General features: G+C 39.2%; 3 protein-coding genes across 13 annotated transcripts in view; 1 reads left to right on the plus strand and 2 right to left on the minus strand.

The window, feature by feature from the left end:
• The window catches only part of LOC134227556 (uncharacterized), a 53,655-nt gene that overhangs the window by 18,287 nt on the left and 17,244 nt on the right, over positions 1-18,124 (plus strand). The gene's annotated exons all lie outside the window — the stretch shown is intronic.
• On the minus strand, positions 1,197-7,093 carry LOC134215065 (uncharacterized). Of its 2 annotated transcripts, XR_009980051.1 has the most exons (4): positions 6,930-7,093; positions 6,789-6,867; positions 5,518-6,722; positions 1,197-1,526 (listed from the first exon to the last, which is right to left on the minus strand). XR_009980051.1 is itself a non-coding variant. In XM_062694348.1 (2 exons), exons 1-2 carry the CDS (start codon positions 5,245-5,247, stop codon positions 1,416-1,418), a joined length of 1,479 nt encoding a protein of 492 aa, XP_062550332.1. In that variant the 5' UTR covers positions 5,248-5,283; the 3' UTR covers positions 1,197-1,415. The 2 variants fall into 2 exon arrangements, 1 of the variants encoding a protein (XP_062550332.1); XM_062694348.1 differs by lacking the exons at positions 5,518-6,722; positions 6,789-6,867; positions 6,930-7,093 and adding an exon at positions 3,880-5,283.
• LOC134215199 (uncharacterized) lies at positions 8,747-16,673 on the minus strand. Of its 10 annotated transcripts, none has more exons than XR_009980226.1 (6): positions 16,628-16,673; positions 16,430-16,558; positions 11,843-12,518; positions 11,619-11,775; positions 10,958-11,554; positions 8,747-9,000 (listed from the first exon to the last, which is right to left on the minus strand). XR_009980226.1 is itself a non-coding variant. In XM_062694456.1 (5 exons), the coding sequence occupies exons 1-4, from the start codon at positions 11,883-11,885 to the stop codon at positions 11,219-11,221; spliced, it is 399 nt and encodes a 132-aa protein (XP_062550440.1). In that variant the 5' UTR covers positions 11,886-12,708; the 3' UTR covers positions 8,747-9,000; positions 10,958-11,218. The 10 variants fall into 10 exon arrangements, 1 of the variants encoding a protein (XP_062550440.1); XR_009980194.1 differs by having other exon boundaries at positions 11,843-12,566; XR_009980117.1 differs by having other exon boundaries at positions 11,843-12,676.

Below are 18,124 nucleotides of genomic sequence, written 5' to 3' on the forward strand. Positions count from 1 at the left end.
AAATAAGAAGAAGACACACGACGGTGTTAACTTTGACAGATCCTACAGCACAGCATAGGAAGATCATTTTAAAATGCTTATAATAAATTCTAGACAAATTGTAATTAAAATCTGATTGATGTACGATACGGAAAAAGTTCTGAATTACATATTCGGAAGCTTATCTCAATTTTTTGAATATTTTCCAAAAATGTATCTATCATACAGTTCGGAACTATTTCCGTATCATACTTCAATCAGATTTTAATTACATTTTGTCTAGAATTTATTATAAGCATTTTAAAATGATCTTCCTATGCTGTGCTGTAGGATCTGTCAAAGTTAACACCGTCGTGTGTCTTCTTCTTATTTGTACTTGGATTCGTCTATAGACTGATTTGTTTTTGTGTGGTTCTTGTCAATTAGCACGCTCATTTGATTCTACACTGACAGATAAATCAATCCAAACTTTCACTGAAATTCGAAACAATCCAAAATTAAGTCATTTTCACTCATCTTGACAGCTAAGTGCAACCACTCAAAATTGAGTTTTTCGCTAAGTACTTAATTTTAAGTAGTTTTCAAAGACTTCATTTTGAGTGAAAATAACTGTACTAAAAAGACTGCGTTTTGAATAAAAATCACTCAAAATCTAGAATCGATTCCCCCAGGAAAATTTAAAAAAAATGTGGGTTTTTCTTCGTTTAATGTTATAACATAACTATAGTTATGCGATTGATACGAAATGATCATTATTTTATTTCAATAAATATCTATCTAAAGTATATCCAAAATGGGGTTTCTTAAATCCTGATAATTAAAAACACGTCTACTCAAGTTGGCGTTCAAGGTATAAGAGAACGACTTCAGTGAGCATTTATTGAAGGAAACCGAACATCGTAATTTATCGTTTTTACTCTCTCGCTTCTCAAATATCGTTTCATCTCTGAAAGGGTTTAACCCATTTAATCGATTATAACAATCCTTTTTCCTTTAGAACTGACATAAATTCATTATCAATTTTAATAACATTAAAATACTCATTTTCGAATTCACTACTTAACATACTTCAGAATGAATTTGTTATAGACTTAGAACGTCAATTGTCTGACAAAATTTACATTTCCTTATTGAGTTTGAAATTATTTAATCCTTAAACTTATACAAAATCGTAATTGTTGATAATCTTAAATTTTACTTTTTCTTATATAATTTAATGCGTATCCCAGGACTCAATGTCAAATTACGACTGTACACATTGCTACTGGGTCTTTCAAACGTTTCAATTTTCTTCATCGACTTTTCTTCTTTTCGATCGCGAAATGCTTCGCGTTCTGATGGGGCTAGTTCTTGTATGCTCTTGTTTCCCTTGCTTGGCATAGTCCTTCCTAGCAGCGATCTCTTCATTCTGGAACCCGAAAAACTCTTCCTCAGTGTCAATTGATGCTCGTCGTCGTTTCTGTCTTTGTATTGGCAACCGGATCGTCGACCTGGATTGTCGTGGAACCATGACCTTTAGTTGATTTCGATGTGCATTGCAATTGTGCCTGCCAAAAGAAATTTCAAACACATTAGTTGATATTCTTTTGACATATTTCGCCTCCACCCATCTCTCAATTGCATGCTTGTCATTATTTTTGTACCAAATTTTATCCCCCAGCGCTAAATTGAGAAATGGATCTTGAGACGCGTAGCTATAAAATTTATTCTTTTCATTATTAGGTAAAATTTCTGCTCTGTTAGGTGTATCCACAGCGGATGAATCTTTCAAAACTAAACTTTCTTTATAACTACGTCTGGGGTGTAAAAGGTCAACTAAAGTTTTTGGTCTATAGCTCAACAACTTTTCTGATGGAAATCTTTCATCAGATGTAGAACAAGTGTTTCTATAATTTGCTAAAAAATATGTTAATCTATCATCATCATCAAGTGATTTCGTCATAGGATCTAAAAGAAATTTTTTCAATACATCTTTTACTAGTCGAACCATTCGCTCCGCTTGTCCGTTGCTACTCGGATTGTACGGAGGACTCTTCATAACCCTTATTCCTTGACGTTCCATAAATGCAACAAAATGACTAGAATTGAATGGTGGCCCTCCATCTGTCACTAGAACGTCTGGTAGTCCAAATCTAGAGAAAATAACAGTGAACTTCTTAATAACCTTATTCGCATCCGTTCCGTATTTCATTATCTCCACTTCAAGCCATTTTGTGTGGCTATCTACAACTAACAAATAAACTTTTGATTGGAGAAAAAGAAATCAGCGTGAATGCGACTAAATGGACGATTTGTAGGAATCCACGAAGTACTACAAACCGGTTTTGGAACAACCGACATTTTTATGCATGGTTCGCAATGTTTTATAAACTGCTCTATATCCTTGTTTAAATCAAACCAAAAGAGGGATCGTCGAGCTATCTGTTTCATTTTAATAATACCGTTGTGGTTAGAGTGAAGCAATTTCAAAATATCCTTTCTAAGAGAATTAGGTACAAATACTCGATCCTGGTACATTACACAACCTTCTACTACCTCTAAATCACAACGCAATGAAAATATTTGGCGCCACTCCTTTTCTACTTTTCTAGGCCAGCCATTCTCAATATGATCTGCCACTTTTGAAAGAAATGTATCTGTCTTGGTTTGCCTCGCGATTAATGAGTAGTCCAGAGGAATTCGCCGAAATAATTTATACTTTTGATACATCCGCTATCCAGCTTTTTAGGAACATTTTGAGCCAATGGGAATCTTGAGCAGAAATCCGCGTTTCCCATTTTGGAAGAAGGCCTGTAGCATATATCAAACTCGTATATTGACATTTCCATTACATATCTTTTGTAATCTTGTTACACATAGCGAATGTTTGCCATCTTTTCCAAAAATGCCTAAAAGCGGCTTATGGTCCGTATAAATCGTAAATTTTTGCCCGAAAAGAAATTTGTGGAATTTTTTACAGTGCATACTAGCGCCAATGCCTCCAAATGCAAAATAGGGTATGTTTTTGTGCGGAGTTTAACGAAAAGGATGTGAAACTTATTGGTTTTTCCTTACCATCAATCATGTGAGCTATGACTCCTCCCAAACCATAGCTACATGCATCAGATACCACAATGATTGGTTTTGCAGGGTCATAATATTCAAGAAAATTTGCAGTCAATAAAGCGTTTTGGCTTTCTTCGAAAGTTTGCTGACATTTTCGCTCCATACAAATTTTGCGTTCTTTTGTAACAAGGCATATAAACAACTCAATTTAGCAGACAAGTGAGGACAAATTTACCATAAAAATTGATCAACCCTAAAAATGCCTTTGAGCTCAGTAGTGTCTGTGGGAACTTTTGCTTTTTCAATAGTTGATAACTTTTCTGGTGAAGGAAGAAGTCCTTTTCAGTAACCAAATGCCTGAGATAAACAAGAGAGTTTACGAAAAATTTACATTTTTTAAATTCACTTTCAAATTAGCTTTTGCAACCGTTCAAGAACCATATACAAATTTGATAAACATTCTTCTATAGTCTCTCCCGCTATCAGCACATCATCTAAATAGCAACGTACATGTTTTAACCCAATTAAAATTTGATCCATCACTTTCTGAAAAATGGCGGCACTAGACGATGCACCCTGCGGCAAACGGTTATAAGTATAAAGTCCCTTGATTGTATTTATTACAACAAATTGCTTTGATCTTTCTGAAAGTTTGAGCTGAGTGTACGCTCCCGCTAAATCAAGGCAACAAAACCACTTGCAACCGGCTAAAGACGCAAATATGTCCTGCGCTAGCGGCAGCGGGTAAGTGTTGGGAATAATTTGTTTATTAATTGAGACTTTACAGTCAATTACCATTCTTATCTCATTATCTTTCTTAGGAACAATAACAACAGGAGACGCCCATTCACTAACCTGTATCGGTGTAATAACATTCTGCTTTTCTAGTGAATCCAAATGGTCAACAACTTTTTCCCTTAATTTGAACGGCACATCGTAGGCTTTCCTAAATATAGGTCTATCCTCTCTCAGGACAAGGTCAGCTTCAAATCCTGTGATTGGATATGAAAAATCACCGTCAAAAACTTTTGGAAATCGTGATTGTATGTCTGATTCAATATTACCCACATCGATTTTCGAAATATTTTCTGCATCTTTACTCGTTGCGTTGATTTGTGTAAAATTTCCAAAAGTTTTTCTCCAGCTAGGATAAAAAACATCTATCCAATTTCTGCCGAATAGCGGGACAAAACGCCTTGTACAATCAAGTATGATTAAGTTTACTTGATGCTGAGTGTGATTAACCATTACTTTAACTGATATTTCACCGAAAATGGATAACTGCTGCCCATCTACCACCATCAAACGACTGTTGCATTTAGAAACTTTAATGTGAGAAAAATACGTTCTATATACTGCTAAACTAATAACTGTAACTGCGGCACCACAATCTATTTCCATATTAAGTTCAACTCCTTCTACAGACACCTTTACAATACATGGCTCGCTAAAACGACTGCTTGCAATCATCATGCAAGGATAATCATCTTCATCGTCTGAATCTCTTATCTGTAATCGCTTGAAATCGTAGCTGTTGATTTCTACCGGTGCTTCTTTTACAAAATTCACGTTTTTACGATTTTTCAATTTGTAACAGTTGCGCTTTATATGACCTCTTAATTTACAAAAATTGCAAATCACGTTATGATGAGGGTTTTCGCCTTGATATCCACTTCGACCTGAATAGCTAGTTCCCGGCTGATATTCATCGCGTTGCCGTTTGTAATAATCATAACGGTTATGATTATATCGCATACGTTCACCTTCTCTACTCGAGCTTCTACTTCTACTACGAAAACGCCTTTTGTAATTGTTTACATTTTGTCTACCATCTCTTTTCATATCGTTGATATTTGACTGATATCCTAAACGATATTTTACGGAGTTCACCTCCTTCGGATACTCGTCCCGTTCAATTAATTCTTTTGCGCGGCACTTAGCTAACTCAGTCCGAATAACCATCTGCTCAACTTCTTCTAATGTCATATCATCTTTCATCAACAGCTTATGTTTCAGGTCCTGATCTCTCAATCCAAAAACTATTTTATCCTTGATTGCCTCATCTCTGTGTGCGCCAAAACCACAATGACTAGCTAGTAATTTCAAAGCTAACACATAGTTTTCGGCAGGCTCATCAATGCCCTGTACACGAGCATGAAATTTATGCCTATGCATCATGTTGGGTTGCACTTTGTCTAGTCTTTCTTTTAGTTTACCAATCATATCAGCATAATCAATTTCTGCTATTTCAACCCCCGGGTAAATAAGTTCTATTTCATCAAATATAACCGACCCACTCAACGCTAAAAATATAATTTTTGATATTGTCTGCAACATTATTCAACTGGTATAGAATATTTATTCGTTTCATATAGTTAGCAAAGCTTGAACCACGCACATAATGGTCAATGCTTCCGATTAACGCAGACATGCTGATGAAAAATATCCGATTGTAAACACCTGATTGAAATAGAATGGCTCAAAATGACTTACTTGATCTCAGTTTCTTACTATCTCGTGTATCTTGCAATCGAATCGGTTGAAGATTACCTCACGATGTTCGTCTCACCAGTGCTTGTCTCACCAGTGCTCTTCTCACCAGTGTTCGTCTCACTGATGCTCGCTTTACTTTCGTTCACTCAACTCTCTTCGACTCTCGTCTCATCGACGCTCACCCTTTCCAGTGTCGGCCTCGCCGGCGGTTGTCACACGTCGACTGTACTCTCTCTTTTCACCGACTCTTCTTCTTCCACTCTTTTATTTTCTTTCTATGTTCTCGCTCTTTTGTTAAACTTAATCACCGTTCGCTTGTTTCTGTTACTAACACCACTGAGTTATTTTCGCTATATTCTTCGCTAATCGCTACACTTATTGTTTTATACAACTCACCGTTGCTTCCAACCACTCACTCTCACTGCTTCTTCCAAAATACTTATTCAAAATCTCTTCGACCCCACTTCTACACCTTCAAAATGGCGGACCAAGTGGGATAATGCAACTTCAATGGCCACGTTTCTTCCCACAAACCATGTGGTACAGTTTCTATATAACTTAGTTTCCCGTTTTACTTTTTTTTTTTTTTCACTAATTTTTTTTTTTACTTTCACCTGGGACAGCTAGTTGTTTAAACTACAATTTCATCCGTTTACAGATTTTTTTCATTCCACTTGTTGGAACACTGAATGTTAAAATTTTTCGCTACACGGCCCTCCTATGCACGCTTCCAGTTTTCACTAGCCGCTACGAAATAGATTAGTTTCTCTTGTTCACAATTGGATCCAACAATTCCACAAATAATTTAATCGGTTTTCACTCGTCGTCCACTTAAAGTATATCCAAAATGGGGTTTCTTAAATCCTGATAATTAAAAACACGTCTACTCAAGTTGGCGTTCAAGGTATAAGAGAACGACTTCAGTGAGCATTTATTGAAGGAAACCGAACATCGTAATTTATCGTTTTTACTCTCTCGCTTCTCAAATATCGTTTCATCTCTGAAAGGGTTTAACCCATTTAATCGATTATAACACTATCTACACTATATACATTTTACACAACTCGAAACGTAGAAAAAAAATGTCCGGAACTTGCACAATCGGCAGCGGTATAGAATATCTGGTCCCTCATGTTGCATATATATTCTTGACCTGTATGCACATTCCCAAGTAATCCAAACGAATATACTGAAGACGGATGGACCTGCAGGTAATATAATTCAAAACTGAAATGCAATACATCGTAACAAATCGGTATCGAAATGCTCACCTCGGAGAAAAAAAAGACATATTTTTCATGATACTGCTTCTCAGTTGCTCTCGCAACTCGTCTTCGTGCCAAACTTCCGCTGAAAATGCAATATGTATTCATAGAAATTTCATATTTTATATGTTCTCTGGTACTACTTACCCGTGAAATTGGTTGGTTTTCCCGAAGACCTTACGTATTTAATTCCAGAAAACGAAATATTTTAAAGCAAACACTCTGCGGAACATGCTTCTTGACTGATGATTTGCAAAGTGTTTTTTCAGCCAAACTGAAGTGAAAGGTCAACACTTCGCTTTGGGTACTTTAATGGAAAGCAACAACTCAAGGCGAGTTTTTGCAGTTAACCGCCAATTTAAGTAATAATTACTCAACAATGTAAATAACAAACAATCCAAAAAGACAGTGTTAGTAAAATACTCAATTTTGAATACTTTCACACTCGATTTTGGATAGTTTGGTTTCTCAGTGTTGAGTTCAATATACACACTGTTAAGAATTCGCGAAGTCGAAGCAAATTCTGCTCTTCACGGAACCGCGAAACAACTTACTTTACGGTTCCTTTCACTCAAACCCGCCCTTGCGTGGAAGAAGCCAAAAATAAGTAAAATGCGAAAAAATCCGGTGAGTACTTTGCCTTTACTCCCGTGTTGAATTTTCACCCACTATGAAGTTCCACCAACTCAAATTTATGTTATTATCACTCACCCGGGACTACGGTGAAAACAACTCAAATTTGGCTTCTTCCACGGAACAGCACACACGGAGAAATGGGAATACTCAGAAGTGGGTGAATTTTCACCCACCTTCAAGATAAGTGGACTAACCCACAAGGTGGGTACAGTGGCTCTACCCATAAGTGGGAAGAAGGCTTGTACGTCAAATCTGATGTGTACTTTTCACCCACCTTCTTGAAGCAAAATTTTGCTGTTGATGGGTGAAAATTACCCATCATCAAATAATTTAACGGTGTTGAGCGTTTCTTAAAATTGATTATTAATTAATTATTGTAAAAATGAATACGTACAATAAACAACGCCCTTTTATTTTATTTATTACAATACTGAAACTTACATATTACCAAGCATATTACACATAAATTTGTTAAAAAAGAAAAACAAACAGTATTTACAAGTTTAAGTCGATTAGGCCGCAGTAACATAATTCCACAGAGTCCTCTTGAACGCTCATTTTCCGGTTAAATGTCCATTTCTTGGTCGTCCTTATAGATGAGGATGATATTGAATCTAGATTTTCTCTCAGAAAATATTCTAGAAAGAGTACAGGATAACTTTATATTAGAACACCCGCAGTTACTTTGAAACTTCAAACTCCGCACAAATAAAGAAACTTTCCATGAGCTAAATAAAAACTTCAAATCACACAGCACTTACCTGTAATATTCAGGATGTCATTAATTCTTTTTTGTTTTTAATATTTTAATAAAATAAATGCGGAACAGAACAGGGACCTCGAGGGACCAGAATATCAGAAAAACACCAAGTTATTTTTCATCCATAAGAGGATGGAATACACTCACATTGAAAACTAATATGAGCTAACCCAAGGTGGGTACTTTCCACGCATCTTACAAAATTTGAAATCACTCATCTTTCTGACAGCTCCATATAGCTATTCAAGATGGGTGATTTTAAAACATAAAATGTGTAATCTCAAATCTCCGTGCACGTTGGGTCGATTCAGCTCTTTTTGTTTATACACAGCAAAAAAAGTTGTTGAATATTACATCGAAATCGCTGCAACCCGTTGAATGCATCGGTTGTGGAAAATTACATTCCACGATGTACCCATGAGCTTCCTGCGTAATTCATGCAACCGATGTAATAATTTTCGATGTAATAAAATGCAACGTAAACAAACGTGATGTATTTGCAGTGATGTAATTAAATTGCTATGTAAACGACCCTTCAATTTTGTTCTTTCAATAACATTTAAAAAACTTGTTTATACCTTTCTCGTTTTATTATTCTTTTAATTTTTCAGTAGAATGATGATTCGCACTTAAACGGTAGTGTATTTAATTAAATATATTCCTTATGACGAATATCGATGACCATAAGTACGATGCAGATTAACCGTCACTGCACACCAGCGGGTCGATCTCCAGTTGCATATTGGCAAGTGGCACGATTCTGTGAAAAAGGGTGTCCTGAGCAGTAACTGCTTACAGCCTAGAAATGTTGACACCGCAATCCTAAAAGAATTAATGACTACATTTTCAATCTTGAATTGGGTTTTAAGGGAAAATCCTTCCGAGACAAGCGAAACCCTTCTGGGATACCGAATAAAATCTTTTTGATATCTTTGATTAAATTGCGATTTGGATTCCGAATGGAATCTTATCATGATTTCGAAGGGTATTTTTCCGGGATTCCGCAAAGAAATAGATCAGGGATTCTGGAGGGAACTCTTGCGAGATGCCGAAGGGAATGATTCGGATATTCCGCATAGATTTCTTCCGAGACCCCAGGGCGAATCTCTCCAAGATTCTGAAGGGAATCCTTTCACAATACCGCAGGAAATCTTTCCAAGTTTCCACAGGGAATCTTTCCGAGATTCCGCATGGAATCCATCCGTGAATTTAGGGAAAATCTCTCCGGGATTCCGCGGGGAATCCTTTCAAAACTGCTGGGAATTCTTCCGGGATTCCGAGAAAATCATTCCGGGAATTCTCAAAAAATATTTCCGAGATTCCGCAGTGAATTCGACCGAGATTCTGGAAGGATTTCTTCCGAAGTTCCAAAAAGAATTCTCCAGGAGTTTCGAAATAAATCCTTACGGCATTCCAAAGGGAATCCTTTCAGAATTGAGGAAATAATCCTTCTAAGATTCCGAAGAGAATTCTTCCGATATTCCGAAAAAAAATTCCGAGATTCCGAAAAAATCCTTTCCGTATTCCCGAGGGAATTTTCTCAAGATACTGAATTACTGAAATGCGAAGGGAATCATTTCGGGATCCCACAGGGAATCTCTCCGGGAGTTCGAAATTAATCCTTCCGGGATACCAACGGGAAGGTCGCTCTGCCGAGTTACGGAAGAATTCCCTGTAGAATCTCGGAAGGATTCCCTGCAGAATCCCGAAAGGATTCCTTGCAGAATCTCGAATTGATTCCTTGTAAGGATTTCCTGTAGAACCCCGGAAAGATTCCCTGCAGAACCCCGGAAGGATTCCCTGCAGAATCTAGAAAGGATGCCCTTCAGAATCCTGGAAGGATTCCCTGCAGAGTCCCGGAAGGATTCCCTTCAGAATCCCGAAATTCCTCGCAGAATCCCCAAAGGTTTAACTGCAAAATCCCGGAAGCATTCCCTGCATAATCTAGGAAGTACGCCCTTCAGAATCCTAGAAGGACTCCCTGCAGAGTTCCGGAAGGATTCCTTTTAAAATTTGGGAAGGACGCCCTTCAGAATCCCAGAAGGATTCCCTGCTGAATTCCGGAAGGATGCCCAGCAGAGTCCCGAAAGGATTCCCTGCAGAATCCCGGATCGATTCACTGCAGAGTCCCGGAAGGTTTTCTTGCAGAATCTCAAAATGATTACCTGCAGAATCCCGAAAGGATTCCCTGCAGAATCTCGGAAGGATTTCCTGCAGAATCTCGGAAGGATTCCTTGCAGAATCTCGAAATGCTTCCTCAGGAAGCATTTAATGCAGAATTCGGAAGGATTCCTTGCAGAATCGAAAGGGTTCCCTGTAGAGTCCCGAAAGGGTTCCTGCATAATTTCGGAAGCATACCCTACAGAAACTAGGAAGAACTCCTGCAGAATCCCGGAAGAATTCCGTGGAGAACACCGGAGGTACTTCCTGCTGAATCCCAAAATGATTTCTTGCAGAATTTCAGTGAGGTTCCCTGCGGAATCCCAGACGGATTCTCTGCTGAATCCCAGACTGATTCTCTGCTGAATCCCAGAAGGATTGCCTGCGGGATCCCTAAAGGATTTCCTGCATGGATGCAGGCAGGAATCCCTGAGGGATCCCGAAAGGATTTCCCGAGGGATCTCGAAAGGATTTCCTGCGGAATTCCGGAATAATTTGCTATGGGATCCCTTTGGAATGCTGAATAGAAATTGCAAATTATAAAGAAATAAGTCAGTTCAATTCCATAGAGCAATTAGGATAGCTATCTATACATAAATATGTTTATGTTCATACATACCTATTACACTTTAGTACTAAACTGGTCTGATACACTTTGATCAATAAAAAAAAAAATCGATCGGTTGTCCAGCGCAGAGTGAACCGCCATCGATTCCACCACGTTCAAATTGCTCTTATCGTTGCTTGTGGCGTTGTTAGAGGTGCCATCTTTGGCCTGAAGCTAGCTGATTAGAATGCTCTTGGTGGTCTGGTTTATCTTCGACCCAGTGGTACTGACATCAGCGGTTGAACACGGTGAGGGGGCGGCAGTGGGAGACTTTCAGCGTGCATTGTAGGGCGATACGTTGGCAGATTTCCGTTTGTCATCTCGCGTAGCCTTGGTGATGTTGGAGGCATGAGCGGCAGATGTTTTTGATATCAGTGCGGAGCTAGGAATCGATTGCAGACTAAAAACAATTCGTGGTGCATCATTTTCAGCTTGACCTTCTAGGTTTTCGGGCAATTGTCCACAATGACGTCAGCCTCTGCTTTCATCTCATCGTCAATCAAGTGACCATGCGGTACGTCGTATCACTTCGTCACTGCCGTGTTGCGATTCACCCCGATTCTCCTTTTACCACTTGCCATCCGAGTCGACTTCGTAATCAAAGAATTTCTGGAAAAGTTAAAACATTTGTTAGCTCCATAACACGAAGTCTTCATTAAAGCGTGTTACTTACAGTGTGCTGAACGAAGGGACGTCATGGTTTGGTCTGAGTGCTTTGCTTCCGCTACGTTCTCCGATACAGCGGTCGGCGATTTTCTTTAAATAGGAAGTATTTGGCACGATAGCGGTGGGTTGGAGAAGCTGCCGCTTTGATCTGATGACATAGGTGTCTGTAATTGAATTTAAATTTTCTTTTTATTTATAGAATTTCAACGGAAACATTCAATTTCAACTCACCTATAATCATTACATGGCCATCCTCTCCTTCGTCATCCAGCATTTGCCAACCACGTAGTTTTTGTTTTTAACTGCTGCATGTACAATCCATCCCGTTCATTCTCTCCTGCACCGGCTTCAACCAACACTTCTTCCAAACGTTTCATGCGTTCCATTCCCTGTAAGAATACTCTACACACTGGAGCCAATCCCATATCGTCCTTCACACAGAAGGGCGTGCATCCCAATCGAGAAACCACATAGCTCTCATCTCCCACAGATTGACGATCCATCGATTTCTCATCACCCGATTGTTTTACATCTTTTGGCATTGTTTTCTTCACGAAGAAACTCTTAAAGGCCTGAACAGCCTTCTGTTTGCGCTTCACTTCTGCTTCAACTTCCTCTTCCTTCTTCGAATGCTCTCTCTCCTTTTGTTCCTCTTTCTTATGCTTCTCTTCAGTTTTCACTTCCACTTCCGCTAGTTTTTACCGCTCCTTCTCTTCGTTTTTGTTTCGTTTCTGTTCATCCTTCTCTTTTTTTATTTGCGTTTCTGCTCTCCTTTCTCCTCCCGTTCCTTGTGCTTCTGCTCTTCTGCTCTCTTTTTCACTTTCTCCACCAACAGTTCCTGTTTTTCCTTTTCACGATGCTTCCTTTCCTTTTCCTCTGGCTTCTTTTTCTTCTTCTCATTCATTTCCTTAAGTTTAAAAACGAGTCTTGGTTCGCCTTTTTTCCACTAGGCTAACTGCTTAGAAGTGAGCTTTTTCTTCTGTTTGCTATCCGACAGCAAGGAGCGCTCCTTCCAATTGCGCGTGCACAACATATAGGCATTTTCCTCGTCATTTCCGCTGCTCACTAGAATCCCAAAGTCCAAACAAATGGTCACACTAATGGCATCCCAAAAAAAACTTATCGAGACCCTCAAAGGACTCCGGTCGGAATCCTCAAAGGATTCTCATCGTAATCCCCAGAATTTTGGTCGGAGCTCCCCAAAGGTTTCCAGTCGTAATCCTCAAAGGATTCTGGTCTAAATTTTAAAAGATTTTCGTCAAAATCCCCAAAAGACTACCGTCGGGATTCCTAAAGGACTTTTTTCGGAGTCCCTAAATCCCAAAGATTTCTCCTCGAAGTCCCCAAAAATTCGACAGCAATCTATAGGAGATTCAGACAAGGATCCCTCTGGGACTCCGACGAGACTCCTGTGGGGTTACGTAGGGAATTTGTGCAGTTTCCGGCGGGAATTCTTTGGGAATTTCGACGATTCCACTGGAAATCCAACGAAATTTTAAGGGGATTATGTCGGGTCGGGAATCCTAAAAGAAATCAAAGAAATCCAGTTAGAGGCTTCTGACGGAAATGCTATGGGGATTCCATTGGGAACACTCCAAGAATTCCCGTCTACAGAGAAATCCAGTCGGAATATACAAAGGATTTCTGTCGTAATCTTAAAATAATTCCGGCGGAATCCCCTAATGATTTTCGTCGGAATCCCTTGGGGATTCCAGCCGGAGCTACCAAAGGATTCCGTCGTAATCGTCAAAGGATTACCGTCGAGATCTTTAAAAGATTGTCGGAATTACCAAAGGACTCCTGTTGGAATCTTGAAAGATTTCCGGAGGAATCTTCTAAGGATTCCGGTTGAAATTCCCAAGGGATACCTGGAGTCCTACCGACCGGTAGGTATCCGCGAAGGATTTCGGTTGGAAACCCCAAAAGATTCCGGTCGAAACCCCAAAAGGTCGGAATCTCTAAACGATTCAGCTCAGAATCCCCAATGGATTCTTGTCGAAATCCTTGACCATATCTTTTACACGACTATTTTCGAAGATTTCAATAAGAACGAATGATCTATGGAAAAAATGCTAGAATAAAGTTATTTGGCATAGCTAAAATTAGTGGAAAACGAAAAAAAGTTTTTGATTGTAAATCAATAGTTACTTCAATAGTTTCACTATTTTTACTCAAAATTGATCATATTTGCAGTCTAATGAAACCATAAAGTTGCGCCAAATACTGCTCTTTGTTGTCGAAATAATTCGATGAATGTTGGAAGGTGCAAAATCTGATTTAGCTCTACAACTATCATGGGAAGGAAAGGGTTAAAGGATTTCTACTGGAATCCATGAAAGGTGCCTTCCGGAATGTGGTCAGGCCGAAGGCCATTTGGCCGAAGGTCATTAGGCCGAACGGTCATTAGGCCGAATGGCCATTAGGCCGAATGGCTATTAGGCCGAATTAGCAAGAAGCAAAAAGTGAAAAATTAGAAGTTCTTCCTTTACCTTTCCCCTTCTTCCTTCTCCCTTCTTGCATCTTCCTTCTTCTATCTGTCTTCTTTTTTTCCTTCTTCCTTCTTCCTCTTTCCTTCTACCTTCTTCCTTCTCCCTTCTTCTTTCTTCTTTCTTCCGTTTTCTTCCTTCTTTCTCCCGTCTTCTTTCTTTCTTCTCTTCTCTTCCTTCTACCTTCTTCCTTCTTCTTTCTTCCTCCATTCTCCCGTCTTTCTTCATCCTTCTTCTTTTTTCCTTCTTCCTTTTTCCTTTTTCCTTCTTTTTTTCTTTCTTCCTTCTTCCTTCTTTCTTCTTCCTTCTTTCTGTTTCCCTCTTCTTTCTTCCTTATATCTTCTTCCCTGTTCCTTCTACCTTCTTTCTTCTCCTTTCTTCTACCTTCCTTCTTCTCCCTTTTTCCTTCTTTCTCCCGTCTTCCTTCTTTCTTCTACTTTCTTCCTGATTCTTCCCTCTTCCTTTTTTTTCTTCCACCTTCTTTCTTCTTCCTCCTTCTTCCTTCTTCCTCCTTCTTTCTTCCTTCTTTCACCTTTCTTCTTCCTTCTCCCTTTTTCTTTCTTCCTTCTTCTTTTTCCTTCTTATATCTTTCGTCTACCTTCTTCCTCCTTTCTTTCTTTCTTCAATCTTCTTCCATCTTCCTTCTCCCTTCTTCCTTTTTCCGTCTTCCTTCTTTCTTCTTTCTGGTTTCTTTCACCTTCTGGCATCCTTCTTTCTTCTTCATTCTTCCTTCTTTCTTCTTCCCTCTTCCTTCTTCCTTCTCCCTTCGTCCTTCTTTCTTCTTGATTCCGTTTTCTTCATTCTTTCTCCCGTCTTCCTTCTTTCTTCTTTCTTCTTCCTCCTTCTTTCTTCCTTCTTCCTTTTTCTTTCCTTCTTATTTCTTCTCTCTTTATCCTTCTTTCTTCTTCCCTCTTCCCTCTTCCTTCTACCTTATTTCGTCTTCCCTCTTCTTTCTTCCGTTTTCATCCTTCTTTCTCATGCCTTCTTTCTTTCTTCTTCCTTCTTCTTTCTTCCTTCTTCCATCTTCCTTTTTCCTTCTTCCTTTTTCCTTTTTCCGTCTTCCTTCTTCCTTCTTCATTCTTCCTTCTCCCTTCTTCCTTCTTCTATCTTCCATCTTCCATCTTCCTTCTTCATTCTTCCTTCTTCTTTCTTTTATCTTCCATCTTCCTTCATCATTCTTTTTTCTTACTTTTTACTTCTTCCTTCTTTCTATTTCCTTCTTCCTTCTTCTTACTTTTTACTTCTTCCCTTTTCCTTCTTTCGTTCTACTTCTTCCTAACTTCTTTTCTCACTTCTCACTCCCCAGTTCTCATTCGGCCTAATGGCCATTCGGCCTAATGACCATTCGGCCTAATGGCCTTCGGCCTAATGACCCAGCATCTTCCGGAATCACTAATTGCTATCAGAATCTTCTAAGGAGATTACTGTTGGTACCCCTAGAAGACTCCTGTCAGCATCGCCAAAGGATTCCGTCGTAATCCTCAGAGGACTACTTTCGGGATTTTCTCAATAAAATTGGGATCCACAAAGGAATCTTAAAAGAATTTCCTTCGGAATCCCCAATGGATTCATTTTGGTATCTCTTGACTTCCTTCAAACAAACAAAACATGTTTTCCTTCGAAATTCTCACAGGATTAATTTCGCAATCCAAAAGCTTTCCCTCTGGAATCCTTCAGATGGATCCTCTTTGGAATAACCAAAGGATTCTCCTAAGAATTTACCTCGAAAACCCCAAAGGATTCCAATCACAATCCACGAAACATTTCCATCAAAATACTCAAAAATTTCAAACGGATTCTTAGTGGAACCCTATAAATATTGCCATCGGCATACAAGAATGATTTTCGTATAAATCCTTAAAAGATTCCCAAATTTAAAATCAAGTATTACTGTCGAAATCCTCCAAGAAAAACAATCAGAACTCTCAATGGATTGCTGTCGGAATTCAGAAAAAAAATCCCATCGGAATCCCAAAAAGGTTTCCGGAAGGATTCCCGTCGGAATCCTTAAAAGATTTCAGTCGAAATACGCAAATATTCCCGTCAGAATCCTCAAAGGATAACCATCAGAAATCGTCCCGTCGGAATTCCAAAAGAATTCCTGACAGAATTCTTTTATTCGTCTAGACATTTTTGTGGATCCCAACGGGAATTCTGTAGGGATTACGATGGAATCTACAAAGAATTTCAGTCGAAATTCACAAAGGATTCGGCCGCTGTTTAAAACCACATTTTTAAAATAGACCTCAACGCAATCCGAAATTCCTGGGCAATTCCATTGCGAATTTCCGAAAAATTCCATTGGAAATCCGTGGAAGATTCTGTCGGAAACCTGTCCATGGTCATGTTGGTTGTTGTCGGCAGTTTTTTCATGCCGATTCAACTGAATTCTGGTTTCCTATTTCCTGAGGAAACCGTATAACCGTGACTGTTTCTCGGTTTCCTGATTACTTGTCCGAATCTGGGGACAAAAAGAAAATTATAATTTAAATTAAACAATGAATTTAATAACAAAAAAATTGAAACTTACGCATCTTTGAAAGAAACAATAAAAAATAACATGGCGCACTTCTTCTTCTTCTTTCTCGTGTGAGCCGCAATCTCGTGTTGACAGCTCTAGTACAGGGCGAGTGACTAAGACTATATGCCCTCCGTGTTTTTTAACGTCTGCTTGGACGATTCTCTTTTATAAGCCAGTTTGGGAGTTTAGAGGTCCAATTTAGCCTTTCTGACAAAATCTGCTACTTCCTTAAAAAGGTCACTTTTGCCGGTCTTAAACAATTCGATGAGGTTGTTGTATTTATTATCGAACGAAAACTGCATTCTTATTCTGCCGAAACGGGGGCAATGAAGTATCAAATGTTCCGACGTTTCCGGTTCTCCACATAGTTCACACTCTGCATCATCAGATATTTTCATGCGATGTAACCAATATTTCGAATAATCGTGGCTTGTCATCAGACGGTTAATCAGTTTCACGTTACTGCCTTTCATGTCGACTTTTTTGTACCAAGCGGCCTTGTAGAACTCAGGTTGCGCCGCAAAGAATTTCGTCCCTTTTTCCTCCGAATATGCTGCATACCATTGGTTCGTTCGTCTTTCGAGTGAGCTTTTTGCGTTTAAGTAGGCATCTTTAAGTTGAATTGTGTGGTTTATGACGTTCACTGAAGTGACGCCGGCTTTGGCGAGCACATCTGCAGTTTCGTTTCCGCTAATCGACACATGGCTAGGAATCCACTGTATGGCGATATTCCATCGTTGACACTTGACCAAAATTTCGATCAAAATTCCTTCGTCTGCCTTTGAGTCCTTGGCATTTGCTAGCATGAGGCAAGCTGATCAGGAGTCCGTATATATTACATAATTTCGAAGCTGATCCTGCTCTATTATGTGTGTTGCCATCTGAATGGCAATTATTTCCGCAGATGTAACGCTTGTTTCCTTTGCAAGTTTGTAGCTCATTCTTTTCATCGTATTTTCTACAAAAACACCTATTCCACAGACTGATCCTTCTTTCGAGGCGTCTGTAAAGATTCTCCCTCTTCCTTTATTGCGACCGTTCATTACAAATAGTGCCATTTGTTTAAGCTTCCTCGTGTCGTTGTCTTTTTTTGCTGACAGCAAGTTCTCCAAGTGCGGTTCGATTACCACTTCGTCAATGTCATCTGTCGCTGTCGTTAGCGGGCTGATAGATCCAAAGAGTTCCTTGTTTATCCAGTACAGCCTTTCTTGGTAGGTAAATGCGTCCCATTTGTCATGGTCGTCGGGCAGCGTTGTATTTTTTAACTGTTTCGCGATCACATCATTTCTTGAGAAGTGTCGAGCGACCTCCCGAATGCCAATGTACTCCTGTCTGAACTCCAACGGCTCCTGTCCACTTAACGCTGATAGCGCATTAAGCGGTGTGGATTTAGTTGCTCCTACAATTTTTCGTAAACATTGGTTGTTGATGACTGATATTATGCGCCGATTTGTGGGTTTCGCATTGTTGTACACCGAGCAACCGTATTCTAAAACGCTTCTGCAC

This window comes from Armigeres subalbatus, chromosome 1, assembly GCF_024139115.2.
Source record: "Armigeres subalbatus isolate Guangzhou_Male chromosome 1, GZ_Asu_2, whole genome shotgun sequence".
Taxonomy (NCBI): Eukaryota; Metazoa; Arthropoda; class Insecta; order Diptera; family Culicidae; genus Armigeres; species Armigeres subalbatus.